The sequence below is a fragment of the Carcharhinus amblyrhynchos genome, chromosome 4, assembly GCF_965287045.1.
Source record: "Carcharhinus amblyrhynchos chromosome 4, sCarAmb.v2.hapA, whole genome shotgun sequence".
NCBI classification, from domain to species: domain Eukaryota; kingdom Metazoa; phylum Chordata; class Chondrichthyes; order Carcharhiniformes; family Carcharhinidae; genus Carcharhinus; species Carcharhinus amblyrhynchos.
Window position 1 is genome coordinate 28,046,944 of NC_137327.1, and position 20,507 is coordinate 28,067,450.

Sequence of the window (20,507 nt, forward strand, 5' to 3'; positions counted from 1 at the left end):
ATCTATCTACCTATGTTTGGTTGCAGCCCTCCCCTTATTTATTCCCATCTCCTACGTTTTGCTTTTGTTGGGAGTAATTGAATTGTGAACATGTGATACCTTTGGATATTTTTGCATCCACCTCTTCATATGGGTAGGTGGGCATGTTTTGAAAAAGTGGTAAAGTTTCAATACTATTGGAAATTATATATTTATTTGTGAAGTGCTTTGTGAAATATGTTCAAAGTAATTAGGAAGCTTGAGTTAAATAAGTACATATTTGGCTATTCTAGAAGTTTGATTTGCTGATGCCATGAACAAATTATAAAAATCTGTTGCGTAACTATTATTACAAGATTGAAGTGGGTGCGACTTGGTGTGTGAGTTAGAAATAGAGTGGTCAATAATTTTAAGAAGCATCTATTTAATAGGCTTTGTTTCATAATGATTTCAATAATGCACTACAGATCCTTAAATATAGCACATAACATGAAGAAACTATTAGATGGCTTTTTAACAAAAGCTGTTCGGAATATGTTTTGTCAACTTGGTTAAACTACAGATGATTTGGTTTAATTGTGTTGACTGGAAGAAGTAGGCACTTTGAACAATGCTCTCTTAGCTATGACACTCATTCTACATATAAAGATTCCAAAGGCTTTTTTTAAATAAGTGATGCTGTGATTGAAGCATTTGTATTTGAGAAAATTAGAACATCTCAACCAGAATGAGAATTTTTATTTAAATTGACAATATGAGTTTGCAGAACAATTGCTGGTTGCCCTGCATTTTAAGTGCAGCCATTGGGACGACTAGTGAAACTAAGGTGCTTGAATTTTTCAACCTGACCTTTGTTGTAGATATCAGTTTCAATTGGTCTGGAATTTCATGACAGGAAATACATTGTTGGGTACAAGGGCATTGAGTGACACAGCATACTGTGCAGATGAAATATTGGACTGTCAGCAGGATGTTTTCTCATTGCTGTTTTGAAATCTGCCTAGCTGCTAAAAAATGTGCAAACTTTTTTTTAGCATTCTCTAATGTTTGATTCAGTGATGTGTGGCAAATGTATATGTTTGGTTGTGGGGAACAGAGGTGTTTTCGTTCAGAATGCTTTATTGTTAATTTATATGGCAAAGCAATATATCTTAACAACATTGCAACGGATTGTGCAAATGACCTATGGATTTATAATCCATTTTGACGCTGCCTGGACAGGTTTAATGTGTACTTTATTTCATGAACTCTTCAGCGCATGTTGTAATATATGGAGTGTTATGATTGCTGATGATGCTGCATAAACCCCTGCATTTGAACTTTGCAATTAATGCTAACTAGCAACATTGTATTTTACCTGTTCAGATCACTACAGATCAGTGATAACTTGAGCAACTGATAACTAGGTTAGTTAAATGTATTAGATTTTGTTCATAAATTAGATGGATAGAGTGAAGCCTCAGCTTTAAAAGCATTGATATGTTTTTCAGCACCAATCAAGGTAACAGTGAGCCATATTTAGGCTAATTTGCAATTTCTGAATAAGAAATGACTGAATTAGGCTCCATATTCTGCTGCTTGATGTTGTCCTTCAAACACAAATGCAGTCCTCCATTACCTCAAATTATGAAGTTGAGTAACTTGATTCTGGGGAAATTGCAAGCTTCAGTTCATATAAGAACATAAGAAATAGGAGCAGGAGTAGGCCATCCAGCCCTTCGAGCCTGCCCCGCCATTCAATAAGATCATTCAATAAAATAATTCATCTCTGGGAAAAGCACCTTGCTCATAATCCCTCCCCTATTGTGGCCCAGTGTGTCCTCTTTTTTGATAGTAGTGTCGTATACTTACTTGAGTATGATCCACTGCAGACAGCAGCACCTGACTGAATCGATAATTTTATAAATTATGACTGTTTTCAGGTTTTTCAGGCAAGATGAGGCTGCATCTGGCTGCTGATCTCTTTCTATCAAGATAGCATCCTAAAATTTACAGTCCACCCCCTTCTTCTGTCACTAATTTGTCTGTACTGAAGTCAATTGATCAGCTGGCTAGGCATGGATGTTGGATAGAATCTTTAAATGGTCTTTGTCTACTTAAGTGCACCAGCAGGGCTGAGTCACTAAGGAAGCAGTATTTTCTGTGTTTGTGTGATTGCCAACTTGTGAGTTGGCAGTGTGGTGGTTTATTACAGGTGCTTGGCTAATTGGCTAAAGTTGTGTGCATTTCAAAGATGTTAACTGTCTTGTTTTAAATGTACGCTATATGAAAATATTCCCTTTTTAGATGCTTTTTTGATGTATGTCAACAAAAATGACTTATCATTAGTTACTATTCAGTTTGATCTGCATTTGATTTTAGGCAGAGAGTAATTATTAATATCCTAACAAATACAAATGGTTTCCATTTCGGTTGTATTCCCCAGTTTTAACAAGCCATTGAAGCGGCCTTGAAACAGCACAAATCATTATTTCTGATCTCCATATCATAAAGATGCAGAAGCAGAGGGGGAAAGTGTAAACAAGATTTACCAGAACTGTGATGGTTTTAACATTGGAAACAATTGAAGATGGTTGCCTTTTCTTTTGAAAGGGGAAAACTCGAGGGTGGTGTGATAGATGCCCTTAAGATTATGAAAGATTTGATGGTATGGATATTGAAAAGGTGCTTCCATTTGTCTGTGTGTGGCAGAGTGGAACATAATTTTATGGTCACCATTACTGAGACTATCATTGATTGTTGTAAGAATCTATCTGGTTCACTAATGTCCCTTAGGGGAGGAAATCTGCACCCTTACTTGTCTGTCGTTTGTGTAACTCCAGACCCACAACAATGTGGCTGACTCTTAACTGCCCTCAGATGTAGCCTAACAAGCCACTCTGTTTAAAGGCAATTAGATATGGGCAACCATGCCCACATCCCATGAAAGAAAAATCTCACTTGTGCATTTTGTTGAGAAAGGAGCTGCCCAAAATAAACCAGATTGCTCCAATCAGCTTTCTGAAGCTTCAAGATCTTATTAGTCTTTGGCAGCATGAATTAGTGAGAACTTCCTATATAGAATGGATATACTTGATGCTTGCATCTACATGATATTGAATTCAGCTGCTCAAAATTTGACACTTTGAAAAGTGGAATGCTGGCACAGCAAAGAAAGATTTATATAATTTAGAGCACTAATTGATACAATATATGACGGAAGGTTACTTGATGTAAGTTTTTGCATTTGCAATACAACCATTTCTTGCCTTGATGAGTTCACATACATTGAAAAATATTTCTGTAAGCTTGAGAGGTTTATCATCTGTAATATTATGCCTGTTACTCAAATTTTTGTGCGCTGACTTAATTTTTCAAACCATCTTCACCTTGAAATCAACTTATTCTCATGTTTTTTTAATTGTGCTAGTTCCTGCTGCAAATGTACACCTCAGTACATCCATCACTGACAGCCTGAATTCACAACAGCTGGAAGTCAGTTCAGCCTGCCTGCCAGCAGAGCCGCTGTCAGAATCACTTCATCATTTATGAGGCAGTACATAACCGTGCCACGCTTTCCATCAGCACCACCTTCTTTCCTGTTTTCAAGAGTTACTTTATTGTATTTCTGGATTAATATGTTTCCAAATCTGACTTATTTGGTGGAAACTGAACTACAAAAATGCTGCTATTGAGAGGCATTGTTAATAGTTTTGTTGTGATGTTTTAGTGGCAACATGCAGATTCAGGTTTGGAACTTTATTGATGCTGTGCTTTGTGAATGGGGGAAAGGTATTGCTTCCTTGGAAGAAAATGAGATACAGCTTTTTTTAAAAATTCTGTCACGGGATGTAGACATCTCTGGCTAGGCCAGTATTTATTAACCATCCCTAATTGCCCTTGAGAAGGTGATGGTGACTTGCCTTCTTGAATTGCTGCAATCCGTGTAGGGTAGGTGCACCTACAGTGCTGTTTGGAAGGGAGTTTAACAATTTTGACCCAGTGCCAATGAAAGAATGGTGATATAGCTCAAATTCAGGATAGTCTGAGGAGCTGCACTTATTTGATTTATTATTGTCACATGCATTAGCATACAATGAAAAGTATTGTTTCTTGCCCGCTGTAGAGACAACGCATAGCGTTCATAGAAAAGGAAACAAGAGAGTGCAGAATGAAGTGTTACAGTCATAGGGTGTAGAGAAAGATCAGCTTAATGCAAGGTAAGTCAAAAGTCTTAAAGCAGCAGGGAAGAAGCTGTTCTTGAGTCGGTTGATATGTGACCTCAAACTCCTGTATCTTTTTCCTGATGGAAGAAGGTAGGAGAGAGAATGTCTGGGGTGCGTGGGGTCCTCATTAGTGCTGGCTGCTTTGCCAAGGCAGTGGGAAGTGTAGACAGTCGATGGATAGGAGGCTGGTTTGTGTGATTGGGACACATTCATGACTTTTTGTAGTTGTGGTCTTCAGCAGAGCAGGAGCCATACCAAGCTGTGATACAACCAGGAAGAATGCTTTCTATGATGTATTTATCTCGGTAAGTGAAAAATATTTCATCACATTCTTGACTTTTGCCTTGTGGATGGGAGCAGTCCGTGGGGGTCAGGAAGTGAGTCAATTGGCATAGAATTCCCAGCTTCTGAGCTTAGGATGAAAATGAACCAGTACTCCAGATTTTTACACAGCATCTTTGACATTCTTGTATGCTTTCTCACTTCTATAATCCAGTCCCATCAATGTTTCACACACAGTAAATTATGCAGTGGCTAAGTTAGGAACAAATTTGCCATAATTTTTTAATCTGAGAAAGGATCTCAATCGCATCACATTTGTCAGACATGGTGCTTTTAAAATAGTATCCGTCTTCTTAGATGCTTTATGTAGGCCTCTACTATAAATAACATGACCCAAATACTGGACTGACACCTGGAAAAAGTCACACTTTTCTTTCTTAATAACCAGACTATGTGCTTGAAGATGTCCCAGTGTTACTTCTAAATTAAAGTGCGCTGGATCCTATTATTAGAATATCAACCAGGTAACAGCGTACACCAGAGAGACCACTTAACATCTGAACCGTTGATCTTTAGAATAAGGATGTTATTCCAAAAATGAATCTTTTACAACAAAAAAGGCCTTCATGAGTAATGATGATAAGAATGGTTGAGATTCAGCAGCTACGTTAATCTTTAAATATGTTTGTAAATGATCAATCTTGCTGAATTTCTGCCCACCTGATAGCCCAGCAAACAAACTTCAAGGAAGCGGAAATTGATTACAGCACGTTGGATTTATGGTTGTTTTAAAATTACCACAAATATGAACTGAATCACCTGGTGTCAAGACGGGAGTAGCCCAGTCTCTCATAACTGCTCCTCAAACACCAGTGTTAACAGGTCATATTAATCCTTGTTCAACCCTGGGACAAATTGCACATGGCACCATTCTTGCTTGAGATGTTTCAGTTGACTATTAGGCTTTATTTTGAGTTTCACTTGAGCTCCTTTCATTGACCCCAGTGTCTCTTCGAATACACACATGTATTTATCCAGAATGTGCTGTAGGTCTGTTTTGGCATCCACCATTCAACACTTATGTTGACCGTGATGTAGTCTTTTAACGACATGCTCTCTTCTGTGTATGTACTTAAAATGACATCAGCTGGTTTTATAGGAAAATGCTTCGGCTTTTGTCAGTACGTAATATCAGGGATTAAAGATATGGCAGCAGCAGCATCAACCAACCTAATAGGTTGTCCATTTACTTTGGAATCATTGATAATCTATGTGATCCATCCTGTGTGGATAAAATGTTTGATTGGAGCTCTTCTTCATATTCTTCTTAGAGTTGTAATTCTTCCACGTTGTAAATTCTTTTTGTAGAATTTAACTCGTTCACCTTCTTGAAGGTGCCCAGATCCTTCTGAATATTCTTCTTGGGGGGGGGGGGGCAGGTCTAGCCCAACAAGCTTTTACAATGTGACCCATTTTACCACAATTCTTACAGCAGTTGCTGTGGCATTCACTCAGTGCTCCATTTTGGCACATTGTTGACATGCTTGTTGCTGTCCTGACTTCTTAAAGGCGGTTTCCAACTTGTGGATCTTCATTCCTGTACTAAATTGTGAAGCCTCTTTGCCAGCCAGTTCTACGAACACTGATTTCTACTGCTGTTTAGAAGTCAGCTTGTGTTTGGTAAGCAATGTTCTTTGGATCGTCTCATTTTGGAAGAGTATCTTCCAATTTTTTTTTAATAGTACAGCATAGTATAGGCCCTTCAGCCCTCAATGTTGTGCCAAGCTATGTCCGAACTCAAGATCAACTATCCCACTCCCTATCATTTTGGTGTGCTCCATATGCCTATCCACTAACCGCTTGAAAGTTTCTAAAGTGTCCGACTTCACTATCTCACCAAACTCAATGTTGAGCCAGCATTTTCAAGGTAACCACAAACTGAGCAATGCTTTCACCTTCCACTTGATTCCTTGGTGGAATCTGAATCATCCTGTGATGATCATTGGTTTTGGAGAGTAATGCTCTTCAAGGATTATTAAATCATAAGTTTGGTTCCTGGCTTTGCTGGATGAACCAAGATCCAGAGCAAATTGAAGGTTTTGCTTCTCGCTGTACTAAGGAAAGTTAGTAAAGGCAAATTGTTTACAATTGTATTCACTTGTATAAAGTATTGAAATCTGTCTACATAGGAATTCCATGATATATTTTCTTCATTATAAGGCCCTGTGGCCCCTAATTGACCCACCATTTCTCTTGAAGGCACTAGAGATACTCTTTTTTTTAGGTTTCCTAATACTCCTCTTTTTACCCTTGAAACTGTTGACTTGATGTATTTTTTCAAATGGCCATACAGTAGAGCATCCCTACTTGTGAAATATGCTGGATACTACCTGGAATCTCATTCTTCCCTGATTAGAAAAGCTCATCTTTTAAAGCCACAGAGTCTCCACCCATTTTCAACTGCATAGTAAGTCTCCCACTCTGCCTCTACATATTACAACACGTGCATGGACTCTGTAGGTTAGAGAGGTCTACCCAATTACTTTTTCCCCAATGAGAACAGTGATTTTTTTTTTGTTTTCCCCCCCCCCCCCCCCCCCAAATACTTTTTTCCTTACTTGGCTGTCTTCACTGGCACTTGAATTTTTAATCCTGGTGCTGATTTTCCCCAGCCTTCTAATATTCAAAGCACAAGGACCACAATGTTTGTTTTTCTTAGGATCCTTTCTCAATGTTCTTGACAAAACAAAATTCTGACTTGTCGCCAATTTTATTTTTGTAATGCCCTTACTATGTTAGGGTTGTGGGTTTTGCACAAAAACGTGGTTTGCACATGCAGATTCAAGCTAACAACAGATTTATTGTAAAAGCTGTTGCTTGTACAAAATGAGACAGAAACTAAACGGGAGCTTGTGAAACACCCCAATGACATTCCCATCAAATCATGTGATCAGTTCTTGAAGCAATCACTTAAATCTATAACTGTACCTGATACAGCCAACGCACGCTCAGACAATCTTGTAGTGGCCTCCTCACTAATGGGGATACTTGTACCAAAATTGGGAACGTTGTCTTGCAAACTAGTCAAACAATAAGAATTTGCATTTATATAGTGTTTTAAGTGCAGTGGAGTGCAGAAATGTAGGGTGGTTTGCCGGGCTGGAGGAGATTACTGAGGTAGAAGTGAGCAAGCGATTTGAAAATGTGGATGAGAAAATTGAAATCAAAGCCTGCATGAATGAATGCCAATATAAATCAATGAACAGAAGACAAATGGGTGAGCAGGACCTAATGTGCGTTATGACACTGGTAGAGGAGTTTTCAAGTTTCCCAAGCATAAATCATGGTAAATCAACCAGGAGTGCTGGAATGCCCAGAAGGTCTAGAAGAAATAAGTGCTGGAATACTCAAGGTCTAGAGAAAATAAAGATATGGTTGATGGTTTTAGCAGCAGATAAACTGAGGCAAGGTCAAAGTCAGACATGTTATGAAAATAGGTCGACTTAGTAATGGTGTGGATGTATTGTAAGAAGCTTATCTTGGCATCAGAGTTAACACCCAGGGTCATGAACAATCTGGTACAGTCACAGATAATTGCCAGGGAGAGGGACGGAATTGGTGGCAAGGGAACCAAGTTTCTGAAGGGAACTGCCGTTCCTTCGCAGTTGCTGAGTCAAAATCCTGGAATTTCCTCCCTAACAGCATTGTGGGTTAACCCAAAGCACATAAACTGCAGCGATTCAAGAAGACAACTCACCACCACCTTCTCGAGGGCAACCAGGGATGGGCAATAAATGCTGGCCAGCCAGCATGCCCAAGTCCCATGATGGATGAAAAAACAAATGTGGAAACTGATGGCATAATTTTGGATGTTGCTACTGAATCCAGCATGTAGGTGAAAAAAGAGGAAGCCACCAGAGGCAACAACCTGACATAGGTATGATTCTGTGAGTAAGACTTTCAGCTAACGTCCGAGACTACTTCACAATTTCTGGGTGAGTTGTTGTCCTATTGGCAAGGCAAAATCACCAGATATGGTGGCAGAGTGCTAAATAGGAGGGAGTGGCCCTGCTGAAAGTTCCAAATGACATTCAGTACTCAAAGATTTATCTGCTCTGTTTCATTTTAGTGATGTGTGCCAGTGGCAAAACACTTGGCCATTTTTTTGTTTTGTTGCAGTTCACTGCAACATTGACTCTATACCCAATGAGGTTTCCTGGCTCCAAGCCAAACATGGACATGGAAAGCTCCTGCTGATTACTAACACTATCCACCTTGGGGGGATGATTCAGTGTTCCTTGATGATGAACACCACATGGTGAAGAACTGAAGATGAAAAGGGCATAGAATGCACTTTTGGTGAGGAATTTAAATGTCCATCATCAAATGTGGCTTAGTGGCATCTCTAATGACACATGGCTGAATCCTGCAGGATTTGGCCTTTGGCAGGTGGTGGGGGAGGGGGTGACACCTTTTTTCATCATCCTGCCAATCTGTCTATTTTGGTCATAGAATCATGGCACAAACAGAGGCCATTTGGTCCATCGAGTCCATGCTGTTTTCATGCAGAACAATCCAATAAGTCCAGTTTCCCTGTCCTATTCCTGCACCCCAAGTTTATTTCCCTCAAATGCCCATCCATTCGCCTTTTGAAATCATTAATCATCTCCGCTTCCACTCTACTGCCCTTCTAGGAGTGAATTCCAGATCATTACCACTCGCGGCATACAAAAGATCTTCCTCGTATCCATCTGTCTCAAAGATTTTTCATAAGTATCCCTAGCTGTTCTGCCATCTAATGGGAACAGATTTTCTTTGTCAGCCTTATCTAAGCTTGCCATAATCTTTGATATTTCTTTTGTGGAATATGGGCATCACTGGCAAAGTCAGTACTTGTTGCCCATCTTTAATTGCCCTTGAATTGAGTGGACTGTTGGGCCATTTATGAAACCATTTACAAGTCAACGATATGATTGTGGTCCTAGAGTCACATGTAGGCCAGTCCAACTAAGGATGGCAGATTTTCTTCCCTGCAGGACATGGTGAACCAGATGGAATGTAGGATGTAAGTTCAGGAGTAGCCCTTTCAGCATTTGGCACCTGGTCCGCCATTCAATAAAATCATAGTTCATCTGATTGGGCAGCATGGTGGCACAGTAGTTAGCACTGCTGTCTGACAGTGCCAGGGACCTGGGTTAAATTCCGGCATTGGATTACTGTCTGTGTGGAGTTTGCACATTTTCCCTGTGTCTGCATGGGTTTCCTCCCACAGACCAAAGATGTGCAGGTTAGGTTGATTGGCCATGCAATATTAATCCTAGTGTCAGAGGGATTAGCAGGGTGAATATGAGGGTTATGGGAATAGGGCCTGAGTGGAATTGTGGTCGGTGTAGAGTCGATGGGCTGAAAGGCCTCCTTCTGCAGTGTAGGGATTCTAGGACAGTGGTATCAACTCCACTTTACCATCTGCCCCCATAATCTTTGACTCCCTTGTCTATCAGAAGCCTATGTAACTCTGCCTTGAATAAATTCAGTGATCCAGCTTCCACTGCATTCTAGGGAAGAGAATTCCATATACTAATGATCCTCTGAGAAAAATAATTCTACTTATCTCCACCTTAAATAGTAGACCTCCTATTCTTTATTCGCTAGTTTTATCTCTTCCAAAATTGGAAACATCCTCCTGGTATCTACCCTACCTAGTCCCTTCAGAGCCTTGCATATTTCAACCACATCTCCTCTCGTTCTTCTAAACTCTGCTGGGTATATGCCCGACCTGATCACCCTTTCTGCATAAGCCCCTTATCTCAGGAGTGAGGCATGAGAACCTTCTCCGAACTGCTTCTAACATTGTATCCTTTTTTTCAAATAAGGAAAGCAAAACTGTACTGTAGATGTAGTCTCACCTAGTCACTATATAACTGCAATATTTCCTCTTGTATTCCATTTCTCTTGCAATAAATGTCAACATTCCAATACCTTCCTTAATCACTTGCTGCACCTACGTGCTAACCTTTTTTGATTCATAAACCAGGGCACCATAATCCCTTTGTGTCATCGAGTTTTGCAATCTCTCCACTTAAATGATGTCCTGCTTTTATATTCTTCTTGTCAAAGTGGATAAGTTCATATTTTCCCACATTATACTTCATCTGCCAAATTTTTGCCCACTCATTGAACCTGTCTATATTCCTTTGCAGACTCTTTACCTTCTCTTGACAACTTTCATACTGATTTTGGTTCACCAGCAAATTTAGCTATCATATGTTTGTTCTCTTCATCTGAATCATTTGGTATAAATAGTTGAGGTTCCAGCACTGATTCGTGTGGCACTCCACTATAACAGCTTGCCATCTCATAAAAGACCATTTATCTCTACTCCCTGCTTCCTGTTAACTAACCAATCATTTATCCATGCTCACATGTTACCTCCTACACTATGTAATCTTGTATAGTAACCTTTTGTGTGGCACCTTATCAAATGTCTTCTGGAAATTGAAATACACGACATCGACAGGATGAGCTTTATCAAACTTGCTTGTTATTTCATCAAAGACTCTAACTCATTTTAGTTAAATGCAATTTCCTTTTCACAAGTCAATGCTGAGTATGCCAGATCCAATTTTCTAAGTTTTAATCTCCGTAATGGATTCTAGCAGTTTCCCTATGGATGTTAGGCTAACTGACTTGTCGTTTCCTGCTTTCTGTTTGGCTCCCTTCTTGAATAAAGGCTATTTTCCAATCAACTGGAAGCTTTCTAAAATCTAAGGAATTTTGGAAAATTAAAGCCAATGCTATTATCTCTACAGCCACTCCTTTTAAGACCCTGGAGATTGTTAGCCTTTTGGTTTAAAAGTATTCACAGCACTTTTTCTCTAATGATGGTGATTGTTTAAATTCTGCCCTCCAGTACACCTCTTGATTTCCATGCACTTTTCTATAGTGACGACAAATACAAAATGCATATGCCGTTTCCTTGTTTTCCATAATCAATTCACCAGACTCTCCTGAGGACCAAACACTACCTTTAGTTACTAATTTTTCCTATTTAAATACTTGTAGAAACCCTTACCTCAAGGTTGGTCAAATTTTGCAGAAATCATTATCAACATACCATTGTAGAGGCTAGTTGCATATTCCAGAAGTATTCGTTCAATTTAAATTCCACCACCCATCATGGGTTCAAATTCCACCATGCTCCAGAGCATTAGCCCAGGCCTCTGGATTACTAGTCCAGTGACAGTACCACTCTGCCACCACCTCCCCACAGTTCTCCCCTCAATCTCCTTTGCTCCAAGGAGGACAACCCACATTCTTCAAACTAACCTTTCAGCTGAAATGTCTCATCCATTCTGCTAAATTTCCTCTGCACCCTTTCAGGGACCTTCACAGTCTTTCTAAAGTGTGATGACCAAAACTGGATGCATTATTCAAGCTGTGGTCAAACCAGAGCTCTATAAAGATTCTACATAACTTCCTTGTTTTTGTACTTTCGCCCACAACATCTGTCCTACAACATCTTACCTGGAGGGTACTTCAGAGATGCACCAGGGAACCATTCAGAGGTCGCTACATAAAGATCGCTGCGAAGTTTAAGCATCTGTTGACAGATTGCCCTGCAATGGGAACCATCTGATAATTTGGATCACAAACTTTGGATGGTTCTGACCATCTTTCAGCAATAATTATCCAGAACAAAATTAAAACCATATGACCTCTTGGTAACTGTAATCCCCGCAGTCCCCAACTGTCTCCTCCATGCCCTGACTACTATTCTCTTCCTTACCCCCATCTCCTATGACTATCAACTCAATGGGCTGAATGACCTTCTGCATTGTAGGGATTCTATAATGATGGCTGAGTGGGACTTATTGCACGTTAGGAAACAGGCAGCACAGTTTTTGGAGGATGTAAGAAGAATGTTGGAATAGTCAAGTCTGGAAGTAACAAAGACATGGATGAGGATGTCAGCAGCTGATGAGCTGAGACAAGGGTGGAATTGAGCAATGTGCTGGAGATGATGGTGGGAGTTCTATAAATGCACTATAAGCTAATTTCCTTAGTAATTCCTTTACTTCCAAATTACTTTTAAAATGATAATCCAACTCTCTTTCAAACTATATTAATGCAATTAGCCCAGTGTTGTAAAAGCTTCTGATTTTTCTGTCTGGTTTTACAGTGGTGATTCTGTCTGTCACATGGATCCCAATTTACTAATCAAGTAAAAGATTATTTCAGAACACTCTTAATCATGAAAGTATTATATATAATTTACTACATCTCTGTATCCTTCAGTTCCAGATAAGTGAACGCCAATTTTTCAAGCTATAGTTATAAGAACTTGTTTCTTCAAAAGATGTGGGCCTATCCATTTAGAGAGATATAATAGTTTTTAAGTCAATAAGGAGGCTCCAGTAAAACTTGAGCTGCAGTAGGAGTGGAATTTGACAGTTACGAAGGTGGGAATGTATGGAAAGGGAAAGGATGGAAGAGAGGAAGGAACAAAAAGAAAGGTAGATATTAGAGTGGAAGGCAGGGGACTGTATATTTCCATCTTCGTAACTGCCAAACTCCACTCCTACTTCAGCTCATCTTTTACTGGAGCCCTCATGCATGTGTTTGTTACTTTGAGAGTTGCAAAGTTGTTCATTGCCTTTAACATAGTAAACATCCCAACGTGATTCACAGTGTAGAATTGTCAAGCGCAGGCTAAGTTTGATTAAAGAAGTGAGAGAATGTTCTTTCTGTATGCGGCATTTTTTTGATTTTCAGAAGTAGTTTGATAATGACTTTAACAAACCCCATGATGTGGACTTCTTAGAATACAAGCTCCCAGATTAAGGCAGTAATGGCTTATTCAATTAGGGAGCCCTTCGCGTGTACATAATGGGTGACAGGGTTACTGGCTTTCAGGGTTTATATTTGTATGAGGAAGTATCTGTTTGAGTGTTGCTTATTGTGCAAATAAAGCTAATTTTGATGAAGGGACACTGATCTTGGAGGAGTTATTTCAGTTCGAAAGATATCTCTTGAAAAGAAAATCAACTTTGCTTATTACTAACTTCTGGGAAGTGCATGTTAATGGACAAAAACAGGAACAGGTTTGGATGTGATTAGGTTACTGACTAGCACTTGTTCTTGCTCAGATATAATGGCCACTGAGGTTTGGCACTTGAAGGTTACTGGCACATTTACACTTCAACAGTCTCCACATTATAAGCAGCAGGGATGAAAGTTTGAGAGGAAAGTGAGGGTGCTGCTCTGATAAATTAGTGTGTAAATCTTTGGAAAAGCACATGAAGTGTCAAGAAAATATAAGCTAACAACATCTAAGAATTAGCATACTTAACCGATTTGCTAGTGAGATGAGCAGATCATCTAGGCATTGCCGCCTCTGGTCGAAGCAAATGAATCAGACTGACTGGAAGGTTGCTCAAATGTGTTGTTGTCTAAGGTGACTAATTATGTGATTGAAAAGAACTTCTGTGAAATTAGTATATTGGTTAAGGCAAACTCGTTTTTGTTATAAAGAGATTTTAATTTGAATGAAACTTTGAAATGAGTAATCTAGCTTTTTTTTGTGTTTTTATTTAAGACTTTTAGCTTATTTCACCCCGAAACCTTATTCAGGCTTGAAGGACATTAAGAGAAAAGGCCTGTAAGTTTATGCACTAATGGTGTCTGTGGGTGTATAGGTGGGAATGCAGTTACCAGACCTCCAGAGATGTTATAAATTGAATGCTTAATTTTTCAGCATTTTAAGAAGTTGTGTAGACAGTCAATCAGAATATGTATTTTAAAAGTAAATATTTTTAGTTTACATCAAAAGCTAAACTAACTGAATACAATTTATTTGAATGAGTAAAATTTCAAAGGTTAGATGGTCCAGTATCTCCTCTGCTTTTACTAAATACATGATTTCGCATCTGTTGCCTGCTTACAAAGTTCACCTGAAATTGCATTGTCAGAGTATGAGCATCACACTCCAGTTTAATTGTGTATGAATCAAATGAAAACACGCTGTTGCAAAACCAGCATGCTTAAAAAATTTGCAGTTGAAATGGATGCTGAAAAAGTAATCTGGTGCACATCTTGCAGTTCCTTCACAGGATAAATGTTTTGCTTTGGCCTTGACATATTGGAATCTGCCTCATTAATTTCGGGTGGTAAATTCTGAATATTGGTGACAATACAAAAACAAATGTTAATTTTGCAATAAAGTTTAAAAGCCTATTTAATGTATCAGCCATTCTTTCACTGGAAAATGCATTCCTAATACTTGGTGCTGCAAATCTGAAATAAAAATAGAGTACTGGAAGTACTCAGCAAGTCAAGTGACATTTGGGGAGCGATAAATAGTGTTTCCAATCAATGAGCTTTCATAAAACTGGCAGAAGTTAGAGATATAATAGTTTTTAAGTCAATAAGGAGGCTCAAAGATGAGCTGCAGTAGGAATGGAGTTTGACAGTTACGAAGGTGGAAATATATGGAATGGGAAAGGGTGGAAGAGAGGAAGGAAGGTATGTATTAGAGTGGAAGGCAGGGGACTATATATTTCCACCATCATAACTGTCAAACTCCACTCCAGCTCATCTTTTACTGGAGCCCTCATGCACGTGTTTGTTACTTTGAGAGTTGCAAAGTTGTTCAATGTCTTCAACATAGTAAACATCCCAAGGTGATTCACAGGAATGTTATCAAACAAAATTTGACACAAGCACTGTAGGACAGACAACTGAAGATGCTAGTAATGGCTCAATGATGTCATGATATCACAATGAGACAAGTTGAACAAGCAAGCCCCAAGAACAACCTTAGCCAGTATGAGATTCAACTCATGTCATCGGCACTATAAGCACCACACCTTCTGGAAAAGCCAGCCGTAGTGGTTAGACGCTGCTATTTTTAAAATAAGGAAAGCCCTCCACTGGTTTTCTCCAGTGGAAAGAGTTGCTTGTCTGTTGCCATGTAAGGTAGGAGGAAGAAATTAAAACACTATCAAGCAATCATGCATATCCTTGAGCAGGCAAGTCAGCTTACTGATGCAATGGTTCACAGGTCTACACAGTAAGAGGTCACACAACACCCAGTTAGATTCCAACCAGTTTATTTGATAGTAATCTTACAAGCTTTCAGAAATGGTGTTCCTTTGTCAGGTATGTTGTGAGACTTCTCACTGTGTTTACCCCAGTCCAACGCCTGCATCTCTACATCATTACAGGCCTACACCAGCTTCATATCATTCTTCTTTTCCAGTCCCACACTTGCACCTCAGTCTCGCTGACGGTGGCAATCTTGACACTGCACCTAGCCAGCTGTCTGTAACAAAAGCAGTTCTCTGTCTTCTCTGTCAGCTGTGGCATTATCATGAGGGTGTGTACATTCCAGGCCACTGGTGCCACCTTCATTGTCTTTATTGAAATCAACCTATGATCATGCTGATGGGATCCCTGTTGGTCAGGGAGGTGAAGCAGCCAGTGTTTCGGGTTGACACTGAGGCACTGAAGGATGAACAACTGAGATGCTATATGTTGGGACTGTGTGTTTAGTGTGACTGATGTTTCTCATTTGGACAGCATTTAGCACGGGTGCAAGCCACTGCATTAATTCTGGCAATGCATCCTGCTACTTTATACCTTATTTACTTGTATTTGATTTCAATATTCTGCATAAACAGGTTGAACATTAGGATAGCAAATTATAAGCCTTTCTTTTTACAAAAAAAAGATTAAAGCAACCTTTTATGTTGGCCAAAGAATGTGGAGAACAGCAGACTGAATATAATATTTTATAGACAATTCCCAAAACCTTTGGCGTAATTATGTGATTGCAGTACATTCAAAGCCTTACATTGACTAAAACTTTGCATTTACTGGAACCTTTCACTTTCAAGATCCTACTTTTGAGCATACTATTGTGAAATGGATGAGGCATCATTACTGATTTGCAGTTTTCAGCATTGAAGTAATTTTGGGTCTTTCAGTGATCATGTTAATCTGGAATCAATTGCTTTTGACTCCCTCTAGATATTTGACTTGTTCTTGGAACTGCTGTATGTTGTCTCAAGGAACAGGACCTGTAGGCTCTTATTTGCTGCTTCAAAATATCATAAAGTTATTTTTAATGCTAAACCTTAAGTAATTTTTAAACTGATGAAGAAATTATAAAGCAAGTAATAATCCAGTTGGTGTATTTCATGGTCAGGCAGGGAAAATCAAAATGTTTGTAATGGCAAAGTAGTAAAATCTAGTAATCATTTGGACTCTGTTGTTTAATAAAATGATTTGTTAATTGTTGTAATACAAAAGGAGGCCATTTGACCATTGTGTCTGCACCTGCTCTCTAATTAAACAATTGATTTTGCATTCTCATTTACAATAACATTTTATAATGATGCATAAAGGTCATAACAAAAATGTGTATGGTTTTGAATATTTGTCAAGAAACTGGCTTCTAATTCTGACATTCTCATTTAGTTCAATGTGTCCATTAATTGTACAGATGTTCTGGCAGGAGTTGATCTTGGTTGTTCCAAGTTCTGTAAAAGCACAATCCAACAATAATGATGCTTGATGTTCCTTTGTTCCCATCGGAGCATCCTTTTGTTTTACTTACAAGCTCAAGAAACAGCAATTAATTGTATATCTTCGTTCAGAAGGCAGTAACATTTCAGAGATGTAGCTATGATCTTGCAATTGTGGAAATCACAATCATTGCAGCACAGAAAGAGGCCATTCAGTCTGTGTCTGTGCCAGCTCTGCAAGTGAGTAGTGCACCTTGCAACATTTCCTTTATCCCATAAAACTTAAGCTTGAATTTCTTAGCTTTGAAGCTGAAATGAGTTCATTCTTGGGCTTCATCAGAATAAATCAGGTAGCTGCAAGTGCTGATCAGGTACCGACAGCCCACCTGTGGGCAGGAACTTAACAATTTACTCCAAGCCAAGGCCTAGAGGTAACTCTAAAGTGGTGTTCTGGATGGGCACAAAGGTAGACCGCAAACATAAAATGCTGGAAAATCGCAGCAGGTCTGATAGCATCTGTGGAAAGAGAACAGAGCAAGTTTTGAGCCTGAGTCACGTTTTGTCAGAACTAATAAGCTGGAAATTAGATGAGATTTATACTGTTGTTGGGCGGGATGGCAGAGGGTTTTATAGTTGAAGCAGTAGCAGCTGGATAGAGGGCCAGTGATAGTGGGGGGCTGGAGAGAGATTGACAAAAATGTAATGGATAAAAAGACAAAGGAAGTGTAAATGGTGGTGATTATGGCTAAGGAGGGTGCAGATAGCAGCATGTGAAGATATCAGAATGTTAATGGCAGAATAAAGGTAAGCAGTGTTGGACTGCAAGCTATATATTTTGTGGAGCCAGGAAGTGCACCCCTGCCATTTGTGGTTCCTTTGCGGGGCAACCTTCAACAATCTTATTATGAGCCAGCTGGTGAGGCTGTTTAACACCTGGAAATTCATTTCAAGTAGCCACCAGTGTCACATTTTAAAACAAAGCAATAGCCTGAATTATGTTACGGGCTTCTATACTGCTAAATTGGTTATTTTGTGCCTGTTTTTAAACAATATTAATTAGAATTATACCACAACACTCGAATTCTAGAAATGGACCTTTTCTGGCATGGAGTGAGATTTCTTAAACCTTATTGCGCTGTGGTATCAATCAGCACTTACGCATTTCATTGTACTTTGACCCACAGCAACCTAACTCAGTGCATCACTGCTTTAACATCTCTGAAGACAGGTGGTTCATATTTTTGGCATAAAATATTTGTTAGATGCTTGTGAATATATTTATTTTAGGATTCTAGGATTTTCGTATCATAAAATGTGCTACAGTTCACTAAATATGTGTATTTCAATTTCTTTAATTAAGATTATTGAATCTAATGTTAAAATGAATTGATGAATCCATGTGCCTTTAATGAGGTCTTCCAGTTGTTTCAATTTTGCTATTAAGTTAACAAGGTGCATATTTTACAATTTGGTTGTTCACTTTATAAGGTTTTCAGTGTTGTTTTTCTATTGTCTCCTTAGGAAAGCCAAACAGCATAGAACAGCTAGATCGGATCCTTCTGTCTGGAGTGTTTAATGTTCGGAAAGGTAAAACTCAGTTACACAAGTGGTCAGAACGTCAAGTCATTCTCTGTGGTACCTGCCTAATTGTGTCTTCAGTGAAGGAATGCCAGATGGGGAAAATGCACGTACTGCCCCTTACTGGAGGCAAGGTGAGAAATTGTCTATTTTGAAGGAGCTGGTATTGTGTACATCTTAAGGCAGGCTTTGTCTGTTTACAAATAGTTACATTGTGATAAGCTTATTTTTACTAATCCACAAAGATATGTAAAAAAAAGACAGTAAGATTAATTATGGACATCATCTCCAGTATTCCATTAGAATGTATATTTGATAAACTCCACAGGGTTTATAATTGTTTAAAATCAATCTATGGTTGGAATGCTCACATAGGATTTTAAATCATAGCATCAAAAGTTTGAAGAGGAGCCAAATTCAAATTTAGATTGAGTTTTTTAATTTATCAGATACTATTTACAAGCTTAGTAGGCCAAATACTATGAACTAATGTAGATCTCTCAGTTTGTAAATGATTCAGTAGACATTTATTGTTGAGGTTCTGATATATTGTAATACAGTTATGTATACTTTTCCCTAATGAACAAAAACCAGCATTGGAGTGTCTGTGTAATAATGAATTTGTACCTGATTGACACTGCAGCTGGGATTTCAGGTGGGGATTGGAAATTCCCACAAAAAGTCAATGGACTTTTGACTGCTTCTTCAAAGTTTCCATCCTGCCCAAGATATTTCCTGCTGGAAGATCCTGGTCTGCATGGTCTTGTATGGACCCTGAGCATTAAACGTTCTGCTTCTGATGTAGCATAGTGGCAAACTAAAATTCTGACAAAAGCAGAGTGTCTGTATTTCTTCAATGCTTCTCTTTCCCCTGCTCCTGATTATCTCAGGAGATACAGTGACTGCAATATTAATGTGTTGCTTAATTTATTTCTCTGTCTGTCAGCTTGCTCTAATTTTGCTTCCCACAATAAAGATGTATAACAGAGTAATTTGTTGAGTAGGTTGTGAATAAAATGTTGGGCATTTAAATTGCTTTTTAAGACTTTGGCTTCACGTTTTAGAGCAAGACCAAATCAAGATCGCACTATAGTCTTGATCTTTTCTTTCCCATCAATGCAAAGGGCTGTGGTTCTTAAGACTTGTATTACTTCTTGCCTACTTCTAACAAACCTTCTGCTAACTTGCAAATTAAACTCCAATGACAGTAGCATAGCAGTTTTAGATTGACTTTTGCAAAATGCCTGATCCTCTAAGTGTCTTCATAGATTCTATCTGTCTTCCCTACAAAAGGTGGCAAAAATCCTCTTGTCCAGATCAATAATGTAGCTTGCATTCCACTTAATCTAGTTATATGCAAATATGAGAACTGTGCATATGTCTTGGTGACCTCAAGTAGAGGAAATATCTCTAGCTGTTTGAGTTCAAATTCAGGCATTTTGGGCTTGAGGAGTAGTTAGGGTCATGTGGAGCTTCAGGGAGTGTTTCTTGAATTGTATGTTAGAAGAAGTATTTACCCCACAGAGGTTAGGATAGTTGATGGATGGCAACCTAAAAATATTCAGAAGAGGAAGAAAGCATTTGAGTCTTCTCAAACCGGAACTCAACATTGGAAACTGCTCAGAGGGAAGTCACTTTGAAGGTATGTAGTCTAGATAATGGTACCAATGGAAAAGAGGCTGCACAGGTGGAGCAGTAAAACATACAAATTCAGTTATTGTAGCAGATTTGATTGTTAGGGAGACGGGGCATTTCTGCAACTGTCATAGTGAACCTTGTATGGTGTGTTGTCTTCCTTGGTGCCAGGGTATAGGATACTATGGAGAGGGTGTAGAATATATCCTGCAGGCAGAAGGAATTGAGCCAGAAATTGTACTACTTGAAAAGATAGTAATTTCCAGATTATTTCCAGTGCCAGGAAGAATAGAAATAGGAAGAT

General features: G+C 38.9%; 1 protein-coding gene across 4 annotated transcripts in view; it reads left to right on the forward strand.

Moving 5' to 3' along the window:
- Positions 1-20,507, forward strand: part of phlpp2 (PH domain and leucine rich repeat protein phosphatase 2) — a 120,318-nt gene that overhangs the window by 27,781 nt on the left and 72,030 nt on the right. For all 4 annotated transcript variants that reach the window (XM_080186900.1, XM_080186902.1, XM_080186904.1 and 1 more), the window contains exon 4: positions 18,512-18,702. In XM_080186900.1, coding sequence (XP_080043026.1) covers positions 18,512-18,702 — 191 coding nt within the window. The remainder of the gene's footprint in view (positions 1-18,511; positions 18,703-20,507) is intronic.